Source organism: Watersipora subatra, chromosome 1 (assembly GCF_963576615.1).
Source record: "Watersipora subatra chromosome 1, tzWatSuba1.1, whole genome shotgun sequence".
Taxonomy (NCBI): domain Eukaryota; kingdom Metazoa; phylum Bryozoa; class Gymnolaemata; order Cheilostomatida; family Watersiporidae; genus Watersipora; species Watersipora subatra.
Genome location: NC_088708.1, coordinates 13745652 through 13766143, shown reverse-complemented (window position 1 = coordinate 13766143; position 20492 = coordinate 13745652). Strand labels below are relative to the sequence as shown.

The following is a 20492-nucleotide window of genomic DNA, read 5'->3' as shown; positions in this document are numbered from 1 at the left end:
AACCAAGAGTGTATGTTGTTGACAACAATATTCCGATACCCCAGAATCTACCAGCTGCTGTTCCTGAGCCACAACAACCCGTTTTGGCATCCAACTCACCTAGATACCCACGACGTAACCATCGTAAACCTGATTACTATGACGCATCAAACTATTAACTTAACTCACCTTGTATTAACCTTGATAGCCGGTTGGGCTAACCAGTCACAACGTTCGAGCTCGTGCTCAAGACACTATGTTCGCTTGTTACTCAAAATACAACTTTCAATAATTACATGCTGGAGACATTGCTTAAATTTAGTCTTTTGTATTTTGTGCGGGAGGAGTGTTATGTCTTATTCCCCAAGGTCAGCTAGCTAGCAGAAATGACCTACTTACGCAATAGTTGTTTTTTGTTTAGAGTGTTTCATTCTCCAAATATGGCATGGCTTGCTATCTTCTTGCATGCTGTCAGTTTATTAAATAGATTGTAAGAGACAAGTCAACCACTCGTTTCTACACAACCTAAGGATTTATCACTAATATTTCATTTATTGGGCACAAGCCAAAGTAGTTGAATTGTTAGAATTCAGTTTATCAAGTTTTTTGTGTTTTGGAAAGTTAAAGTTGTGCCTCAAATTTCCAACATGCCTCGCAAACAGGATCCCGTTTGGCAGTTTTTCACTCGAACTGCAAAAGGCAAAGGTTTTAAAGGTTGACTTGCAACAAAATTCACATTACAGTTATTTGGTATCAAAACATTCACCATGTCTTACTCTGTTGTGTTGTAGGTGCCAAATATGTGGAAATGTGATTACAAGCTCTTAAAAGCTCAAAAACGAAAAGCCGCTTTAGATTGAAATCTCTTTATTTCTCTGACGTAGTCATGAAATTTATTTATTGTCATGTGATGTTCTCACGTGAATAGAAAGGCCAATAAAAAGCTCAATATAAAACTTATCGTAACACTGGTTTATGACAAACACTTCAGGTTTTACCGAAGACCCCGTATCAAATATAGATGCTCGCTACTTTACAGTTTTGTTTCGGTTTGGTCTAATCGGCAAGTCGTAATCTGATCATGTGACCCAATTCTTCGCAAATAATTTTTGCAGCACTTTTCGATTATCACAGGTGACCAACAGGCTTGTCATGATTATCAGACAATGATATGTACTCCTTTGAGGTAAGGCTAAAAAGTTAAACGGATTTTTACGGTAAGTTATAAGATATCACTGCTAAAAGTGAGTAGTGACAGCATTACAATGACGATACAATAGACATGGTTTTATTGAATGCGTAAAGTATATTTGTGAAAATATTTCGACGAATAAAGATGCATGAAAGTGTAAACAGAAACCATCTCCCACAACTTCGTCACATTTGAGCTGTTTTGGAAAGAGAATCCAAACTACGGCGGTCTCGTGTGGCTGCCATTAGCTGTTCGTTTTTAGCTTTTAAGACCTTGTAATCACATTCCCACATATTTTGCACCTACAACACAACAGAGTAAGACACGGGGAATCTTTTGATACTAAATAACTGTAATGTGAATTTTGTTGCAAGTCAACCTTTAAGGCAAAACATAATATGTGTGCTGTCGTAACGCGAGGTCACGCAGATAGGCTTAAAGCTCACGTAGCAAAGTGTCAAGCTGAAAACACCAATTTAGACAGTGATGCTAGTATTCAGGTTATAGAAGTTGAGTCATCTGCCATAGCTCCAAACACTAGCAATGCATATGCATTATGTTCTGCTCTACACTACCACACTACCACACGGCTAATCACTTGGATTAAAGTTCCTACTTATACATAGAGCTGTATGTAAAATATTTACTTTATGTGATAAGATTTCTGCTCTGTATTTCATCGATCATGTTTAATTTAAGACTCATTCCATATGTTTTCTCTCTTTTTTCCCATAACAACTCCCACAGTACTATCTTTAACAGATGATTCCACATATGTATGTTCAATACTCAATCATGCAGCTATAGTGAGTGATGTTAATTAGACTTATAATTGCAAAAACCTTAGTAAAATTATAAAAACCATAAAAACTGGTTTAAACCATAAAAACCCGTTTAAACCATGAAAACCGGTTTAAACTATAAAAACCGGTTTAAACCAAAGAAACCTGGTTTTTTCGGTTTTTCACAAAAACCGTGGTTTTTTCCAACCCTGGATAATTCACTGTTTTGTAAATAGCTATGTACATCTATATAAATATCAACGTCGGTCATCATTTGGCCTGTCGATAATAGCTATTAAAATCTGGGAATGAAAGACTCACTTCATGCTGGATTTGATCTCGGAACCTCCCATTCACCAGGCCATAATCTCACTAATTAAGCTATGCGAAATGCATTGGATTCATTTTGCGATATGAGTCATTATCTCGGTTAAAATACACATAACACTCTGCGTTCTGCCATTTCACTAAAGCTTGCTCTCTCGGCTCTTTCTAGTAAGTTTAGCAATACTGATAGTAACTTACTCAAATTAGTCATTGGCAATATGCCAGGCTAATGGCAAGTGGCAGGCAACTACATTACCTACCACTGTTTATAAGTTGTATATTAATGCCTGTGCAACGCCTGACGTTCGGCTAGCTAATTAATGATGTTCTACTTTCCACAATCGATAGTCGGCTACATAGCTTAATTATTTTGGCGCTGACAAGGTTCTTTTTTATCACTACCACCATCATAGCACACTAGCATATAGCACTTCTTTGATACACTTCAACAGAATATCTTAGCTTGCCCCCAAATATATGGAAAGGCTATTGTTGTGCCAGTCATTGCCAGTCAAAAACTTTAATTTTTTAGGGGAAGGCATTTTAGGGCAGTAAGAAAGTGCAAGGCTATTCATGTTTTCAAACAAAGTTTTTAGACAAACTTTGAAGTATTGTTAGTTAATTGAATTTTTTACGTGAAATAACTTTATTGGTTTGGTTTTACACTAAGTGTATGTTAAACCAGTCTAAACTGTTAACAAAATCATACTTTATCTACTTTTAAAGAAGCAATTGTAGAGATTAATATTGTTGCCATTAGCATAGAGTTGACACACTCAGTTTCTTAATTTTTCAATAGTTCTTATTGATAGTTGTCAAATGATCATTCCTTTGATAATCTGACTGATTGCTGTAATGTGAACTCGTAACATACTGAGAGCATCATGTCCTGATCTTTTCTTGCGTATTTTCTACTTTTTACGTCTACTAACAGGAACTAGCCATTCTCAGCCTGTAGTCATGGCATCTTCACAACCCATTCCTTCATCCTCGACATGCGTGACAGCTGGTCAACATACTACATCAACCGCTGCTTCTACAAAGTCTGGCAGGAAACGTTGGAAACTTGATGACTTTGAAATTGGAAAAATGCTTGGAGATGGCCGCACCGGTAGTGTTTATCTCGCCCGGGAAAAGAAAAGTCTATACATCTGCGCGCTGAAGGTGTAATCTCTTGACCTATTCACTCGTATTGATGTCTTACAAAATGCCAAGTTTATTTGGTGCATAGTTTTGTACAATTCTTTCCAACGTGCTTTGCGGTTTTATTTAGGTTATGAGAAAGACGAAACTAAAGGAGCTGGGCACTGTGGACCAGCTGCGTCGAGAAATAGAAATCCAGTCACATTTGAAGTGAGTTTACCGAGATATATGCATCTAATTGTAAGAATGTTAACAAATTTCCGTAAAGCCTCTAATTGAACGCCATTGTACTCTATTTTTCAACCTTTCCTCTATAGGGGCAATCAATTGGAGGTGGCGTTCAAATAGAGGCTGGTGTTGTATTTTTAAAATGGCTCATCAGAATTTTGAGAAGCTAAATTTAGCCCTTTTACGGGCGAAGCGCATGTCGGCTACATTTTGTTCACTCTTTCCGGCTGAGCGGTATTAAACCTTTTGAATGCAATAAATTTGCTAACTTACCTCCAACTTGTCAAAGATCTTTTAATAAATATGCATTGAGAAATCAAGAAATATCTCTACCAGTTGATATCTATTGCTTGCAATTAACCTTCGATGATATTATAGCCCAGGGCTGGGCAAAGTGCGGCTCTTTGCAAATTTTGTTGCGGCTCTTTCAACTCTGTGAAATTCAAATTTTTTTGATGTATATAAAAATATCCTTATAATATACTGTACAAAACTACATGCATTGTGACATATTAGGCTTATTTAAATGTGCACTATTACTGCATTATATATAGCCTACACATGCATCATGAGTCATAGTTCATGGCATCGTGCACGTGTATCTTTTCCGATGTAATAACGTCTGTTGCTGACCTAATGAGGGCAATATTAGAATGCTTTAGAAATGTTCATCAGGAAGTCATTTCATCGTGATTTCATAATGCTGGCTTATATAAGATGCTGTCTCTTAGTTGAACATGTCATTTGCAATTAAGCCAAATAATGCAGTGGGAGTAGCAATGACATCTTTAACAAAACGAACCATTTCCAGAGTTACAATGCGAACTTCACAAAGTAGACGAAATAGAAACGAATCTACAAGATAATTCCAAGATGAGTGGACCCTGGAATATGCGTTCATCTTTAGGCATGGCAAACAGCAATGTCTATTGTGCCAGGAAACGGTCTCTGCTAACAAGAAGACGAACATCAAACGACATCATGAGACGAAACACAAAGAGTTTACTACTACATTTCTACTAGGATCTGTAGCTAGACATCCAAAGTTAGATAAACTTCAGAAATCACTAAATGTTTTAGAAAATATGCTAGCTTCTTTCATAGCTGCGGATAAACATGCTACAGAAGCTCCTTTACGAGTATTAAAGATTTCAGCAAAAGCAATGCTCCCCTATTCTCATGCTGAGATTGTAAATAATGCATGGTTGAGGCTATGGAACTACTTTTTCCAGATAAGCGTGGAGTGATTGATAAAGTCAAGGCAATACCACTTTCTAAGAAAACTGCTACTGGTAGAATTAAAAGCATTTATGATTATCTCAGTATGACTTTGCTAAACCATATAGACCAGGCAGGTTACTTTCCAATCGCTATTGATGAGTCTACTGATATAATGGGTTTAGTTCAATTAGCAGTTTCTGTAAGGTATGTAGGCTACTTTGTGTACACTGACAACTGGTTATGTCATTTTACCATGCAGTTGCAAGCTGAAATCATACACGTGCATTTTAAAAGACAGTAAAGAGAGAACATAACTCCAAGTAGAAAAAAATGCACCCATTTTGTGATATTTGTTTCCAAAATCCTAACCCACACATTTATACTACATGCTTCTTTATAAAGCATAGTATAATTCTTTAGTCCTATACCCTGTGTTACATATTCTTTGATGGTAAAGAAAGGAAGGAGGGGCTTATTAATTTGGTTGAATTAGAAGGAGACACCAATGGCCAGGCTATCTATGATGCCCTCGTTAAAGTACTTGATAATATGAAGATAACTCTCCACAAATGCATATCTGTAACAACAGATGGCGCTCCAACCATGGTTGGAAGAGAGCAAGGTGTCATAGCTGGATTGAAGAAGGATATGCCATCAATGCTAGCATTCCAATGCATCATCCACCAAACTGTTTTATGCGGAAAACTAAATGATCACTTTCAACCACTAATGTGTAAGGCTATGAAGATGATCAATTTCCTCAGAAGTCGATCAGCTCTCAGACACAGAAACTTAAGAAAGTTTTTCAAACAAAATGATGCCACTAGTGAAGATTTGCTAACATAAAATAACATTAGATGGCTAAGTAAGGGAAATGTTCTGTCAAGGTTGTGGAGTATTCGTCAGGAGCTAACCTCATTTTTAAATACATGCACAAGCCTGATTGCAAGACAGTTTCAAGAGATAATGAGCTTTCTAAAGATATGAGTGTTCTCACCTTCCTTGTTAACACCTGTGGCCATTTGAATGATCTGAACCTCAAGCTGCAAGGGAAGAACAAGACTATCATTGATACACTACCAGCTGTTTAAGCCTTCTCCCATAGGTTGGAATTGTTTCTAGTGGATGTGTAAGGTGATATGCTTCACTTTCCTACTCTAAAAGGATTTTTAGATGAGGATGAAGAAATGGCCTCTTGTACAGTTGATTACACTCACTTTATAGAAAAGCTTCAACAAAAGTTTAACAATCGATTTAGTCAGTTTCACTCATTGAAACACATCATACCACTCATAAAAGCACCTCAGAAGGCAAAGCCTAATGGAGAGTGGGTTACTAAGTTGCCATTGAAGAGTGTTAATGCCTCATCTCTGCAACTGGAGTTGTGTAACCTCAAAGGTACAGATATAAATGTAATTGAGGAGGGCTTCTACTTGAACGCTTCAACAAAGGCTGAATATCGACAGCTTGCTCAACTAGTTAGATGGTGGTACACCGTGTTTGCTGCTACATATATATGTGAATCAGCATTCTCATACATGAATAATATCAAGAGCAAGTTGAGATCCACTTTGACTCGAGATCACTTGTGTCAGCTCCTAAGAATAGCATGCTGCAGTAGAGAGCCAGATTACCAAGAGATAATGAGCAGCCATAAACAATTCTATAAATCTCACTAAACTTTAAGTTATACAAAGCTCTTTAGGCTCACTTCAACATTATTCAATGCTATTGTAAAAGTATTCTAATAAATAAATTTTATTACAATACATCTACCAAGCTTGTATTATCAGTATGAAATGTTATACTGTAATACACATGTTATGCGGCTCCAAAAAATCTTGCAACTTTGAAATTTGGCTCTTTGAGAAAAAACTTTGCCCACCTCTGTTACAGCCTGTGTCCTTCTTTGCAATTTGTTGGAGCTTTCAATTTTTTCATTTTCTTTCTAAATTTGGAGACATATTTTTATTTTATATCTTTATTTACCAATGTTGCATAAAAGCTCATTGCAATCATTGATGTTTGCTACAGTTTGCAGCCTAAACTAGCTTTTTATGGGCGATAGAAGAGAGGTTACATGCGATCAATTGTAAGATCAGATTGCCGCAATGATGCTATTAAATGATATGCTACAAATCTGCAAATTAATAAGTTATATAATGATAATCTATCAAATGCTACATATATGTATTCATAAACAAGTGACATAAACAAACCATACCTATATTACACGCAGAAACAAAAATTTACATTTTGTAAAACAAAAATATTTGCATCGTTTACTCGGATAGCTGCGTTCTGAATGTTGCTTTCGATGGAATGAACATCTTGTGGTTGTCCGATACCTTCCACAATGTCATCTGACCTCAACTTTTCTGCTTTGCTGAACTAGTCGATATTAGCGTCCAAATCATTATTTGGCGAGCAAACCTTTTACACGTTGCGTTTAGCACAAATGCAATGCGTAAAAGTTTTGCTCGCTAAACATAACCTTTGACCTAAAACTATTTGACTAGTTTACATCTACTAGTTGTAGATGTAACCTAGTTGTTTACATCTACCATCGTAAATGTAAACCGTTTTTCATATACTTCGAAGTATCAAGAAAGCGTTAAACAAGGAACTATTATTAGCCTGAGACAGTTATTAATTGTTTTTATGGTGTTGCTTTCAAAGTTTTAACGAAGAAAGCAAAAGGCTTTTGGAGTTGGCAACGAGAAAATTGATTGTTTTTGATGTAAACCATTAATTATTAATACAATTTTGAGGACATTTTTCAACTAATAACTTGATATTATGGGTTCATAAAGATCAAAGATTGTCAACGTGGCGGTCAAATGGAGGTAGTGTTCAAAGAGAGAGTGGCGCTCTATTTTTCAACCTTTCTCTCACAGTGGCTGTCAAATAGAGATGGCAATGTTTTTATGGTAAATGTTGGTAATTCCTCTTTTATGCACTTGTTGTCTGGGGTAGCTCAAGGCTATGACTATGATGAACACGCTTGCACATTGGAGTGCCATGCGGTCAGCAGGTGGATGGCAGTGTTTTACGTGTTATATCAAGATAGCATGAGCCATTGAGGAACAGCATATGAATTTTATTTGTATGTACAGTACTCGCAGGAAGGCTTTCATTGAGCTGATAGGTATGGCATGTAAGCATACATATATCAATAACGTAGTGGCACATCCTCATATGGCACTACAATGCCATCATGGAAACAGCTGTGTCGGTCTCATTCTGTCAAGATTCAGTATTGCTGTTTGGAAGCGAAACACCGCCATCTTTGTGTCATGAAATGGCCTTAGCGGCCAACGTCGGTTAACTAGTGTCATGTGCGTAATGAATAAAGCCATAAGACATAGAAGTTGTTCTCAGGATCATATATGGTTTGTTTTGTGCTTGACCTCTTAAAGATGCAACCTGAATAAGGGGTCGCACTATCATCGCTCTACTATAGAGCGATGATAGTGCGACCCCATGGAAAAATGATCTGCTTGTCAGCCCAACGCAGCTCTTCGGCACCGGTGCATCTAGACGCTGCTACACTATCACTGTATGCAAACTTATTAATTGAAAATGATTTTCAAAAACAATTCAGTGCTTGTTATAGCCAGTTGTTATATAGAGTTGCGATTCTCCGTACTCGCATCAACCTCTGACCTTACTGATTGCAGGCACCCTAATATACTGCGACTGTATGGGTATTTCTATGATAATGAGAGAGTCTATCTCGTGTTGGAGTACGCGCCTGGTGGGGAGCTCTATGCCAGTCTCAAGAAACTGGAGCGTTTTGATGAGCCAATGGCAGCAAAGGTAACCATTCATCTGATTGAGATGCAGTTCTTTTACTAAACAGGTTTAGTTGAGAGTCTTGGAGCTACTAGATAATATGAGGGTCTTTGATTGATTTCAGTATGTGAGACAAATAGCCTCGGCTTTGGAATATCTGCACCAGAAGAAAGTCATACATAGAGATTTAAAGCCAGAAAATATCGTGATTGGTACACGCGGAAACCTTAAAGTAGCAGATTTTGGATGGTGTGTCCATGCACCCTCCTCTAGGTAGGTTATGGTTATACATAGTTATTAAACCATAGCTGGTTTACTTTGTTACCTTCCTCTAGGAACATATCAAACATTTATATAGCATCAGCTGGTGATTTTATCAAAGCTTATTATCATGGCCATCTGTTCTATACAAGAACCAGCATATCTTGGTTAGGCTTGTCATACTTTACCCGGTATTCAATGTTGCTATTCTTGCACCTGTAGGAGACAGACGCTTTGTGGAACACTAGACTACCTCCCTCCAGAGATGCTCACTAACACTATGCATGACATGAGTGTTGATGTCTGGTGCCTCGGGGTGCTTCTTTTCGAGTTTTTAACTGGTATCCACATAGCCTCTTTTTGGCAGAGCAATACTTCACAATGATTCTATTTCTGGGCTCTTAATTCGGTTGTATAGCATATCAGGCATATCTTGGCTGTTTCTCTCAAAGCACTATGTGTGTACGAGAGTTAGTTACTATGTGTGTACGAGAGTTAGTTACTATGTGTACGAGAGTTAGTTACTATGTGTGTACGAGAGTTAGTTACTATGTGTGTACGAGAGTTAGTTACTATGTGTGTATGAGAGTTAGTTACTATGTGTGTACGAGAGTTAGTTACTATGTGTGTATGTACAGTTATCCCTCCTACTCCACAGGTTTAGTTTCTGCAGCTTCATTATATCATGGATTCACTCCCGCTTGAGTTTCTTAATTTTCCTTTATTAATGATACCTTATTTAGAAGTCGTAGTCATTTTGTTGGTTTTGAAATGAATAATTTCTAAAGTCACTACAGTGTACAGCAGTACAGTATATTTAATTATCACTATATGGCTCCGTGGGCATTCTCTCCCCTGGTGGTGGCTCTCATGTAGATTTGCGTGGCAATGCGCTATCAGTCAGCGCTAAGGCATGAGTGCCGAGCTCACAGGCTATTAATATGAGTCCCCTAGCAATGAGCTGATGTCAGATATAAGAATAGAATTTCTTGCAAGAATAACTCTAGACCACTTTTCAACTATTAAATGAAAATTGACCATCTTTGCGCTTTCATCTACAGAAAATCACCAACAAGCAATTCATCATTTTGCTATGTTTAGCATTGACTCTGTCTCTTTGATTCTCATCCTAGCCATGCTTCTCCATTCAGTTTTGACTAAACTCATGGGTCTCAGTATATTGTATATATAATGTGCTATACAAGTACACTACACCTAGATGAACATGGGTCTCAGTATATTGTATATATAATGTGCTATACAAGTACACTACACCTAGATGAACATGGGTCTCAGTATATTGTATATATAATGTGCTATACAAGTACACTACACCTAGATGAACATGGGTCTCAGTATATTGTATATATAATGTGCTATACAAGTACACTACACCTAGATGAACATGGGTCTCAGTATATTGTATATATAATGTGCTATACAAGTACACTACACCTAGATGAACATGGGTCTCAGTATATTGTATATATAATGTGCTATACAAGTACACTACACCTAGATGAACATGGGTCTCAGTATATTGTATATATAATGTGCTATACAAGTACACTACACCTAGATGAACATGGGTCTCAGTATATTGTATATATAATGTGCTATACAAGTACACTACACCTAGATGAACATGGGTCTCAGTATATTGTATATATAATGTGCTATACAAGTACACTACACCTAGATGAACATGGGTCTCAGTATATTGTATATATAATGTGCTATACAAGTACACTACACCTAGATGAACATGGGTCTCAGTATATTGTATATATAATGTGCTATACAAGTACACTACACCTAGATGAACATGGGTCTCAGTATATCGTATATATAATGTGCTATACAAGTACACTACACCTAGATGAACATGGGTCTCAGTATATCGTATATATAATGTGCTATACAAGTACACTACACCTAGATGAACATGGGTCTCAGTATATCGTATATATAATGTGCTATACAAGTACACTACACCTAGATGAACATGGGTCTCAGTATATTGTATATATAATGTGCTATACAAGTACACTACACCTAGATGAACATGGGTCTCAGTATATTGTATATATAATGTGCTATACAAGTACACTACACCTAGATGAACATGGGTCTCAGTATATTGTATATATAATGTGCTATACAAGTACACTACACCTAGATGAACATGGGTCTCAGTATATTGTATATATAATGTGCTATACAAGTACACTACACCTAGATGAACATGGGTCTCAGTATATTGTATATATAATGTGCTATACAAGTACACTACACCTAGATGAACATGGGTCTCAGTATATTGTATATATAATGTGCTATACAAGTACACTACACCTAGATGAACATGGGTCTCAGTATATTGTATATATAATGTGCTATACAAGTACACTACACCTAGATGAACATGGGTCTCAGTATATTGTATATATAATGTGCTATACAAGTACACTACACCTAGATGAACATGGGTCTCAGTATATTGTATATATAATGTGCTATACAAGTACACTACACCTAGATGAACATGGGTCTCAGTATATTGTATATATAATGTGCTATACAAGTACACTACACCTAGATGAACATGGGTCTCAGTATATTGTATATATAATGTGCTATACAAGTACACTACACCTAGATGAACATGGGTCTCAGTATATTGTATATATAATGTGCTATACAAGTACACTACACCTAGATGAACATGGGTCTCAGTATATTGTATATATAATGTGCTATACAAGTACACTACACCTAGATGAACATGGGTCTCAGTATATTGTATATATAATGTGCTATACAAGTACACTACACCTAGATGAACATGGGTCTCAGTATATTGTATATATAATGTGCTATACAAGTACACTACACCTAGATGAACATGGGTCTCAGTATATTGTATATATAATGTGCTATACAAGTACACTACACCTAGATGAACATGGGTCTCAGTATATTGTATATATAATGTGCTATACAAGTACACTACACCTAGATGAACATGGGTCTCAGTATATTGTATATATAATGTGCTATACAAGTACACTACACCTAGATGAACATGGGTCTCAGTATATTGTATATATAATGTGCTATACAAGTACACTACACCTAGATGAACATGGGTCTCAGTATATTGTATATATAATGTGCTATACAAGTACACTACACCTAGATGAACATGGGTCTCAGTATATTGTATATATAATGTGCTATACAAGTACACTACACCTAGATGAACATGGGTCTCAGTATATTGTATATATAATGTGCTATACAAGTACACTACACCTAGATGAACATGGGTCTCAGTATATTGTATATATAATGTGCTATACAAGTACACTACACCTAGATGAACATGGGTCTCAGTATATTGTATATATAATGTGCTATACAAGTACACTACACCTAGATGAACATGGGTCTCAGTATATTGTATATATAATGTGCTATACAAGTACACTACACCTAGATGAACATGGGTCTCAGTATATTGTATATATAATGTGCTATACAAGTACACTACACCTAGATGAACATGGGTCTCAGTATATTGTATATATAATGTGCTATACAAGTACACTACACCTAGATGAACATGGGTCTCAGTATATTGTATATATAATGTGCTATACAAGTACACTACACCTAGATGAACATGGGTCTCAGTATATTGTATATATAATGTGCTATACAAGTACACTACACCTAGATGAACATGGGTCTCAGTATATCGTATATATAATGTGCTATACAAGTACACTACACCTAGATGAACATGGGTCTCAGTATATCGTATATATAATGTGCTATACAAGTACACTACACCTAGATGAACATGGGTCTCAGTATATCGTATATATAATGTGCTATACAAGTACACTACACCTAGATGAACATGGGTCTCAGTATATCGTATATATAATGTGCTATACAAGTACACTACACCTAGATGAACATGGGTCTCAGTATATTGTATATATAATGTGCTATACAAGTACACTACACCTAGATGAACATGGGTCTCAGTATATTGTATATATAATGTGCTATACAAGTACACTACACCTAGATGAACATGGGTCTCAGTATATTGTATATATAATGTGCTATACAAGTACACTACACCTAGATGAACATGGGTCTCAGTATATTGTATATATAATGTGCTATACAAGTACACTACACCTAGATGAACATGGGTCTCAGTATATTGTATATATAATGTGCTATACAAGTACACTACACCTAGATGAACATGGGTCTCAGTATATTGTATATATAATGTGCTATACAAGTACACTACACCTAGATGAACATGGGTCTCAGTATATTGTATATATAATGTGCTATACAAGTACACTACACCTAGATGAACATGGGTCTCAGTATATTGTATATATAATGTGCTATACAAGTACACTACACCTAGATGAACATGGGTCTCAGTATATTGTATATATAATGTGCTATACAAGTACACTACACCTAGATGAACATGGGTCTCAGTATATTGTATATATAATGTGCTATACAAGTACACTACACCTAGATGAACATGGGTCTCAGTATATTGTATATATAATGTGCTATACAAGTACACTACACCTAGATGAACATGGGTCTCAGTATATTGTATATATAATGTGCTATACAAGTACACTACACCTAGATGAACATGGGTCTCAGTATATTGTATATATAATGTGCTATACAAGTACACTACACCTAGATGAACATGGGTCTCAGTATATTGTATATATAATGTGCTATACAAGTACACTACACCTAGATGAACATGGGTCTCAGTATATTGTATATATAATGTGCTATACAAGTACACTACACCTAGATGAACATGGGTCTCAGTATATTGTATATATAATGTGCTATACAAGTACACTACACCTAGATGAACATGGGTCTCAGTATATTGTATATATAATGTGCTATACAAGTACACTACACCTAGATGAACATGGGTCTCAGTATATTGTATATATAATGTGCTATACAAGTACACTACACCTAGATGAACATGGGTCTCAGTATATTGTATATATAATGTGCTATACAAGTACACTACACCTAGATGAACATGGGTCTCAGTATATTGTATATATAATGTGCTATACAAGTACACTACACCTAGACGAACATGGGTCTCAGTATATTGTATATATAATGTGCTATACAAGTACACTACACCTAGATGAACATGGGTCTCAGTATATTGTATATATAATGTGCTATACAAGTACACTACACCTAGACGAACATGGGTCTCAGTATATTGTATATATAATGTGCTATACAAGTACACTACACCTAGATGAACATGGGTCTCAGTATATTGTATATATAATGTGCTATACAAGTACACTACACCTAGATGAACATGGGTCTCAGTATATTGTATATATAATGTGCTATACAAGTACACTACACCTAGATGAACATGGGTCTCAGTATATTGTATATATAATGTGCTATACAAGTACACTACACCTAGATGAACATGGGTCTCAGTATATTGTATATATAATGTGCTATACAAGTACACTACACCTAGATGAACATGGGTCTCAGTATATTGTATATATAATGTGCTATACAAGTACACTACACCTAGATGAACATGGGTCTCAGTATATTGTATATATAATGTGCTATACAAGTACACTACACCTAGATGAACATGGGTCTCAGTATATTGTATATATAATGTGCTATACAAGTACACTACACCTAGATGAACATGGGTCTCAGTATATTGTATATATAATGTGCTATACAAGTACACTACACCTAGATGAACATGGGTCTCAGTATATTGTATATATAATGTGCTATACAAGTACACTACACCTAGATGAACATGGGTCTCAGTATATTGTATATATAATGTGCTATACAAGTACACTACACCTAGATGAACATGGGTCTCAGTATATTGTATATATAATGTGCTATACAAGTACACTACACCTAGACGAACATGGGTCTCAGTATATTGTATATATAATGTGCTATACAAGTACACTACACCTAGATGAACATGGGTCTCAGTATATTGTATATATAATGTGCTATACAAGTACACTACACCTAGATGAACATGGGTCTCAGTATATTGTATATATAATGTGCTATACAAGTACACTACACCTAGATGAACATGGGTCTCAGTATATTGTATATATAATGTGCTATACAAGTACACTACACCTAGATGAACATGGGTCTCAGTATATTGTATATATAATGTGCTATACAAGTACACTACACCTAGATGAACATGGGTCTCAGTATATTGTATATATAATGTGCTATACAAGTACACTACACCTAGATGAACATGGGTCTCAGTATATTGTATATATAATGTGCTATACAAGTACACTACACCTAGATGAACATGGGTCTCAGTATATTGTATATATAATGTGCTATACAAGTACACTACACCTAGATGAACATGGGTCTCAGTATATTGTATATATAATGTGCTATACAAGTACACTACACCTAGATGAACATGGGTCTCAGTATATTGTATATATAATGTGCTATACAAGTACACTACACCTAGATGAACATGGGTCTCAGTATATTGTATATATAATGTGCTATACAAGTACACTACACCTAGATGAACATGGGTCTCAGTATATTGTATATATAATGTGCTATACAAGTACACTACACCTAGATGAACATGGGTCTCAGTATATTGTATATATAATGTGCTATACAAGTACACTACACCTAGATGAACATGGGTCTCAGTATATTGTATATATAATGTGCTATACAAGTACACTACACCTAGATGAACATGGGTCTCAGTATATTGTATATATAATGTGCTATACAAGTACACTACACCTAGATGAACATGGGTCTCAGTATATTGTATATATAATGTGCTATACAAGTACACTACACCTAGATGAACATGGGTCTCAGTATATTGTATATATAATGTGCTATACAAGTACACTACACCTAGATGAACATGGGTCTCAGTATATTGTATATATAATGTGCTATACAAGTACACTACACCTAGATGAACATGGGTCTCAGTATATTGTATATATAATGTGCTATACAAGTACACTACACCTAGATGAACATGGGTCTCAGTATATTGTATATATAATGTGCTATACAAGTACACTACACCTAGATGAACATGGGTCTCAGTATATTGTATATATAATGTGCTATACAAGTACACTACACCTAGATGAACATGGGTCTCAGTATATTGTATATATAATGTGCTATACAAGTACACTACACCTAGATGAACATTTACATCTACTAAATTTGTAGTAATTACAAAGGTTTAAAAACCATTCAAAGGTTTCTGGAGTGTTAAAATTATGGCTTCTACTTAGAAAAAATTTAGTTTTTGTCTAGCAGAAGTTCTCAATTCATGGACGAGTCCGGAAGAGGGATTGCTGTTTACACAGTTCTGTATGTGATGATTGGTGCTTATATAGTGTGTTTTTATATGTGTAGGTATGTGTATTTATCAGGTTGCCGTTATATGCCAAAGATTACCTACTTCTATGGCAGCTCTACGCAATACATAACGTAACATTTATGTGCTAAAGCTTGCTGTTGTCTGCTCATAGGTAAATGGCTGATCATAGGTAAATGTTTGCTCATAGGTAAATGTCTGCTCATAAGTAAATGTTTGCTCATAGGTAAACCTCCATTCTGGAACGAATCAGAAGCAGAGACCTATAAGAAGATCTCTAAAGCGAAGTTGGAGTTTCCAGACTACATATCTGCTGAGGCAAAAGACTTGATACAGAATGTGAGTTGTCTCCTTTTCACAGTATATCCGTAATTCGAGGATATGACTAGTTTTTATTTGTAGAGTTTAGACTGCTCTATTGCTTCGTTGCTCTATTACTCTATTCTATTAGATTTTCTATCCGTTTAAGCAATTATGATATAATTATAGCCCTATTCGTTGCAGTTGCTTCAGCGAGATCCCTCGTGTAGATACAATGTAACGGCTATCAAATCTCATCCTTGGATCTGTAAACATTGTGGCCCACCGACAGATGAGACTAGTATAGAACCTGGTAATTCTACTAGCAATTTAGCAACCGCTAGCTCAAAACAGAAAGACAATGAGAAGCCATCTGGCACTCCTAAAGATGTTACCAACACAGCAGGAAGTGCCCCAATCGGCCATGTTAAACAGACCGCCAGACAGGTTTTGGCCGTAGGCAGCCAAATGGAGGCTGCAAGTGACATTGCTGATGCCACGATAAAGGCTGAGGTAGAAGACAGTGGTAGCAGTGAAGCTGGAGAGAAAGTGGTATGTGCTGCCGTTACACCAAAAACATCAGATGAGTGTGTGCAGGTGGGAGGCGGAACGGTACTGATAGATAAAGCTACCAGTATGTAACGTGATGCTTTAACACCATGTCTTGTTGTCATATCATCCTGTGTGTGGTATGTTAGTGACAATTCTACACTCATAAGCTTTGACACCGTGCATGAAATGAAATTTTATTGATCTTTGACTGGTTCCCATTTTTACAAAAGACTTACCTTTCACAAGCAACAATGCAGAGAAGGCACCTCCTTTATCCCATCAATTCCTTATACTAGGCTTTGATTTTAACATCATATCCTGACATATTTTAATTTAATTGATATTTTGTAATAAACACAGCAAATGTTGCTTATAGTACATATAACTAATAGGTCATTTTTATACGAATTTATCTTTTGAGTTTGTATCCATTATTACTCAGAAGGTTGGTTAGTTGCTGCTCAATGAAAGATCACTTTGCCTGAATTACTATCAGCTAAGAAATGTCAGTACTGTTAAACCCATATATACAGAAGCAACTCGTGTTCACCGCATTAGTGTTGTATTAATGCCAAACCATGGCTTAAACAAATCGGGAACATTGTAGTAGGAAATCTTTACACCTTTTCCTTAACAACCATCTTGTACAAAGTTCAACAATTTCTTTCAAACACTGAATCACAATCGTGCTTTGCCTCAACACTACAGAATCACGACATAAAATATTCACTGAGTATACAGGGTGTTTCAAGACTCACACAATCTACAACAGTGTAATCTCGTCTCCAACCAGCAGCCACTATAACTCTATTAGCATAATGGTACTGTTAGAGCTTACGCAGAAGTGGAGACTCCTTCAGTTGACAACTATTATAAAGATTAAGTTATTAGTTATTCAGAAAGTTGAGGATAATTTTATTCAGTCAGGTTATACTTGTACTGGGCAGACAGTGATTCCTGTAGGTTGACAAACCTGGGATCCTTCAAAGGTGGTAGTAATTTTTTCTGAGGCAGGATGGTTTTTGAATTACCAAACTTCAACACTCTAGATGGAAGTATTGAGAATGGTTCATTTGAACCGTGGTAAATCTTAGATGAGTTGGCCAGAGGAAAAAATCTTACGGAGTCATTTTCCTTTCTGCATTGCCTTTTGCAAAAAATTTTCTTTGAATGGTGCCAGTAGTCAAGAATTCTTTTTTCTTCTTTGCCTAAATACTTGCATTGCTTCTCTAAGTTAGCCTGAAGTCCGATATTATCTCGAAAGAGAACTTTGGGCAGAAAAGATTTTAACTTGGCTGTTTCTTTAGAAATAGATCGATCTTCAGGAGGTCTGGGGCCTGCGAGGGAGCAATATACCCGAGGTGCCTCCATTGCATCACCTCAGAAGAGTGCGCTACAAACATGCACAAATCTTAAGACAACCTCTGAATGCTATTAGATGACTCGTGCAAGAAGATGAAGTATGTAAATCCTACCCGTCGCAGTTGGAAGGCGTATTAATTAACCTACATATAAGCCTTTTGATTTGTATCATTTTTAATGGCTTGCAACTACCTACGAGCCACGGGAAAAATTGTCTGACAAATTAATCAGCAACCAGAACTTCATTAGTGTAACTTCAACTAGTGTATGTCTAACTTACCTACTCAGCACTGATCCATACTCACTGCTGACTAGCGTATGTCTAACTTACCTACTCAACACTGATCCATGCACACTGCTGACTAGTGTATGTCTAACTTACCTACTCAGTACTGATTCATACACCTGCTGACTAGTGTATGTCTAACTTACCTACTCAGTACTGATTCATACACACTGCTTACCAGTGTATGTCTAACTTACCTACTCAGTACTGATTCATACACACTGCTGACTAGTGTATGTCTAACTTACCTACTCAGTACTGATTCATACACACTGCTGACTAGTGTATGTCTAACTTACCTACTCATTACTGTTCCATACACACTGCTGACTAGTGTATGTCTAACTTACCTACTCAGTACTGATTCATACACACTGCTGACTAGTGTATGTCTAACTTACCTACTCAGTACTGATTCATACACATTGCTGACTAGTGTATGTCTAACTTACCTACTCAGTACTGATTCATACACACTGCTGACTAGTGTATGTCTAACTTACCTACTCAGTACTGATCCATACACACTGCTGACTAGCGTATGTCTAACTTGCCTACTCAATACTGATCCATACACACTGCTGACTAGCGTATGTGTAACTTACCTATTCAGTACTGATCCATACACACTGCTGACTAGCGTATGTCTAACTAACCTATTCAGTAATGATTCATACACACTGCTGACTAGTGCATGCTTAATCGAACCGCAAGCCTCTGCAACTTCACTTTCTCAAACATAATAATGTCCATTTCTTATTCTGTCATTCACCTTTCTAGGATTTTTGAAGAATACCGAGTGAGCTATGAATATCAATATGAAAAATTAATTGCATACGCGCTGCGGACTCACCAGCAGTTGGGCTTCTAAGGAATATCAATAATCAAAGTACCATGAAAGAGCATGTCCAGATTTCAAGGATTTGCCACATCCTACAATAATGATATATTTTAATCATGTAAGAGGTATTATGAAATGCAATTATGAATAATGCAGCAATCGTCATGAATTTACTGTTGATAACAGTTAAAAACAGAATATTAGCAATGTTGTTATTTACAATCTATTAAGAACTTTGGACTAAAGCAGTGGAGACAGTGAACTATGTCAGGGACATGCCTACCACACCCTTCATCATTGGAAATATACCGGATTTCATATAAGTAAAAAAATTAAAATGCTCTACTTTTGCCAAAACCCTGAGAAAGTCTCACCAACCCCTGAGGCTCGATTGACCACAGGTTAGGACCTGTTATTCTAATCTCTTATCAGCTCTTTACCTGGCAGCATCAAAAAAAAGGACGATCAAAACAAATAGATTACTGGCTGCCCTTCATGTGTTTGTTTCATGCTCTCCTTCCCATATATTTACTTGTTCATACCGCTGTCAGTACATTTTAACAGAAAATGTTTCTAATGGTATCTTTATAAGAACTACAGTACAATACTCGGCAGCCTAATGTATTCACCAGATATTTCTATATCCACGAGTTAAACAAACAATACTACTAGCTTAATATTAAGATGGTTTAAAGTGAGCTAAC

At 36.3% G+C, this 20492-nt stretch overlaps 1 protein-coding gene across 1 annotated transcript; it reads left to right on the top strand.

Moving 5' to 3' along the window:
- The first annotated feature begins 3219 nt into the window (after positions 1–3219).
- LOC137385890 (aurora kinase C-like) lies at positions 3220–17801 on the top strand. The gene is made up of 7 exons (XM_068072487.1): positions 3220–3444; positions 3554–3633; positions 8553–8691; positions 8792–8940; positions 9151–9269; positions 16674–16786; positions 16952–17801. The coding sequence occupies exons 1-7, from the start codon at positions 3241–3243 to the stop codon at positions 17387–17389; spliced, it is 1242 nt and encodes a 413-aa protein (XP_067928588.1). The 5' UTR covers positions 3220–3240; the 3' UTR covers positions 17390–17801.
- The last annotated feature ends 2691 nt before the right edge of the window (positions 17802–20492 follow it).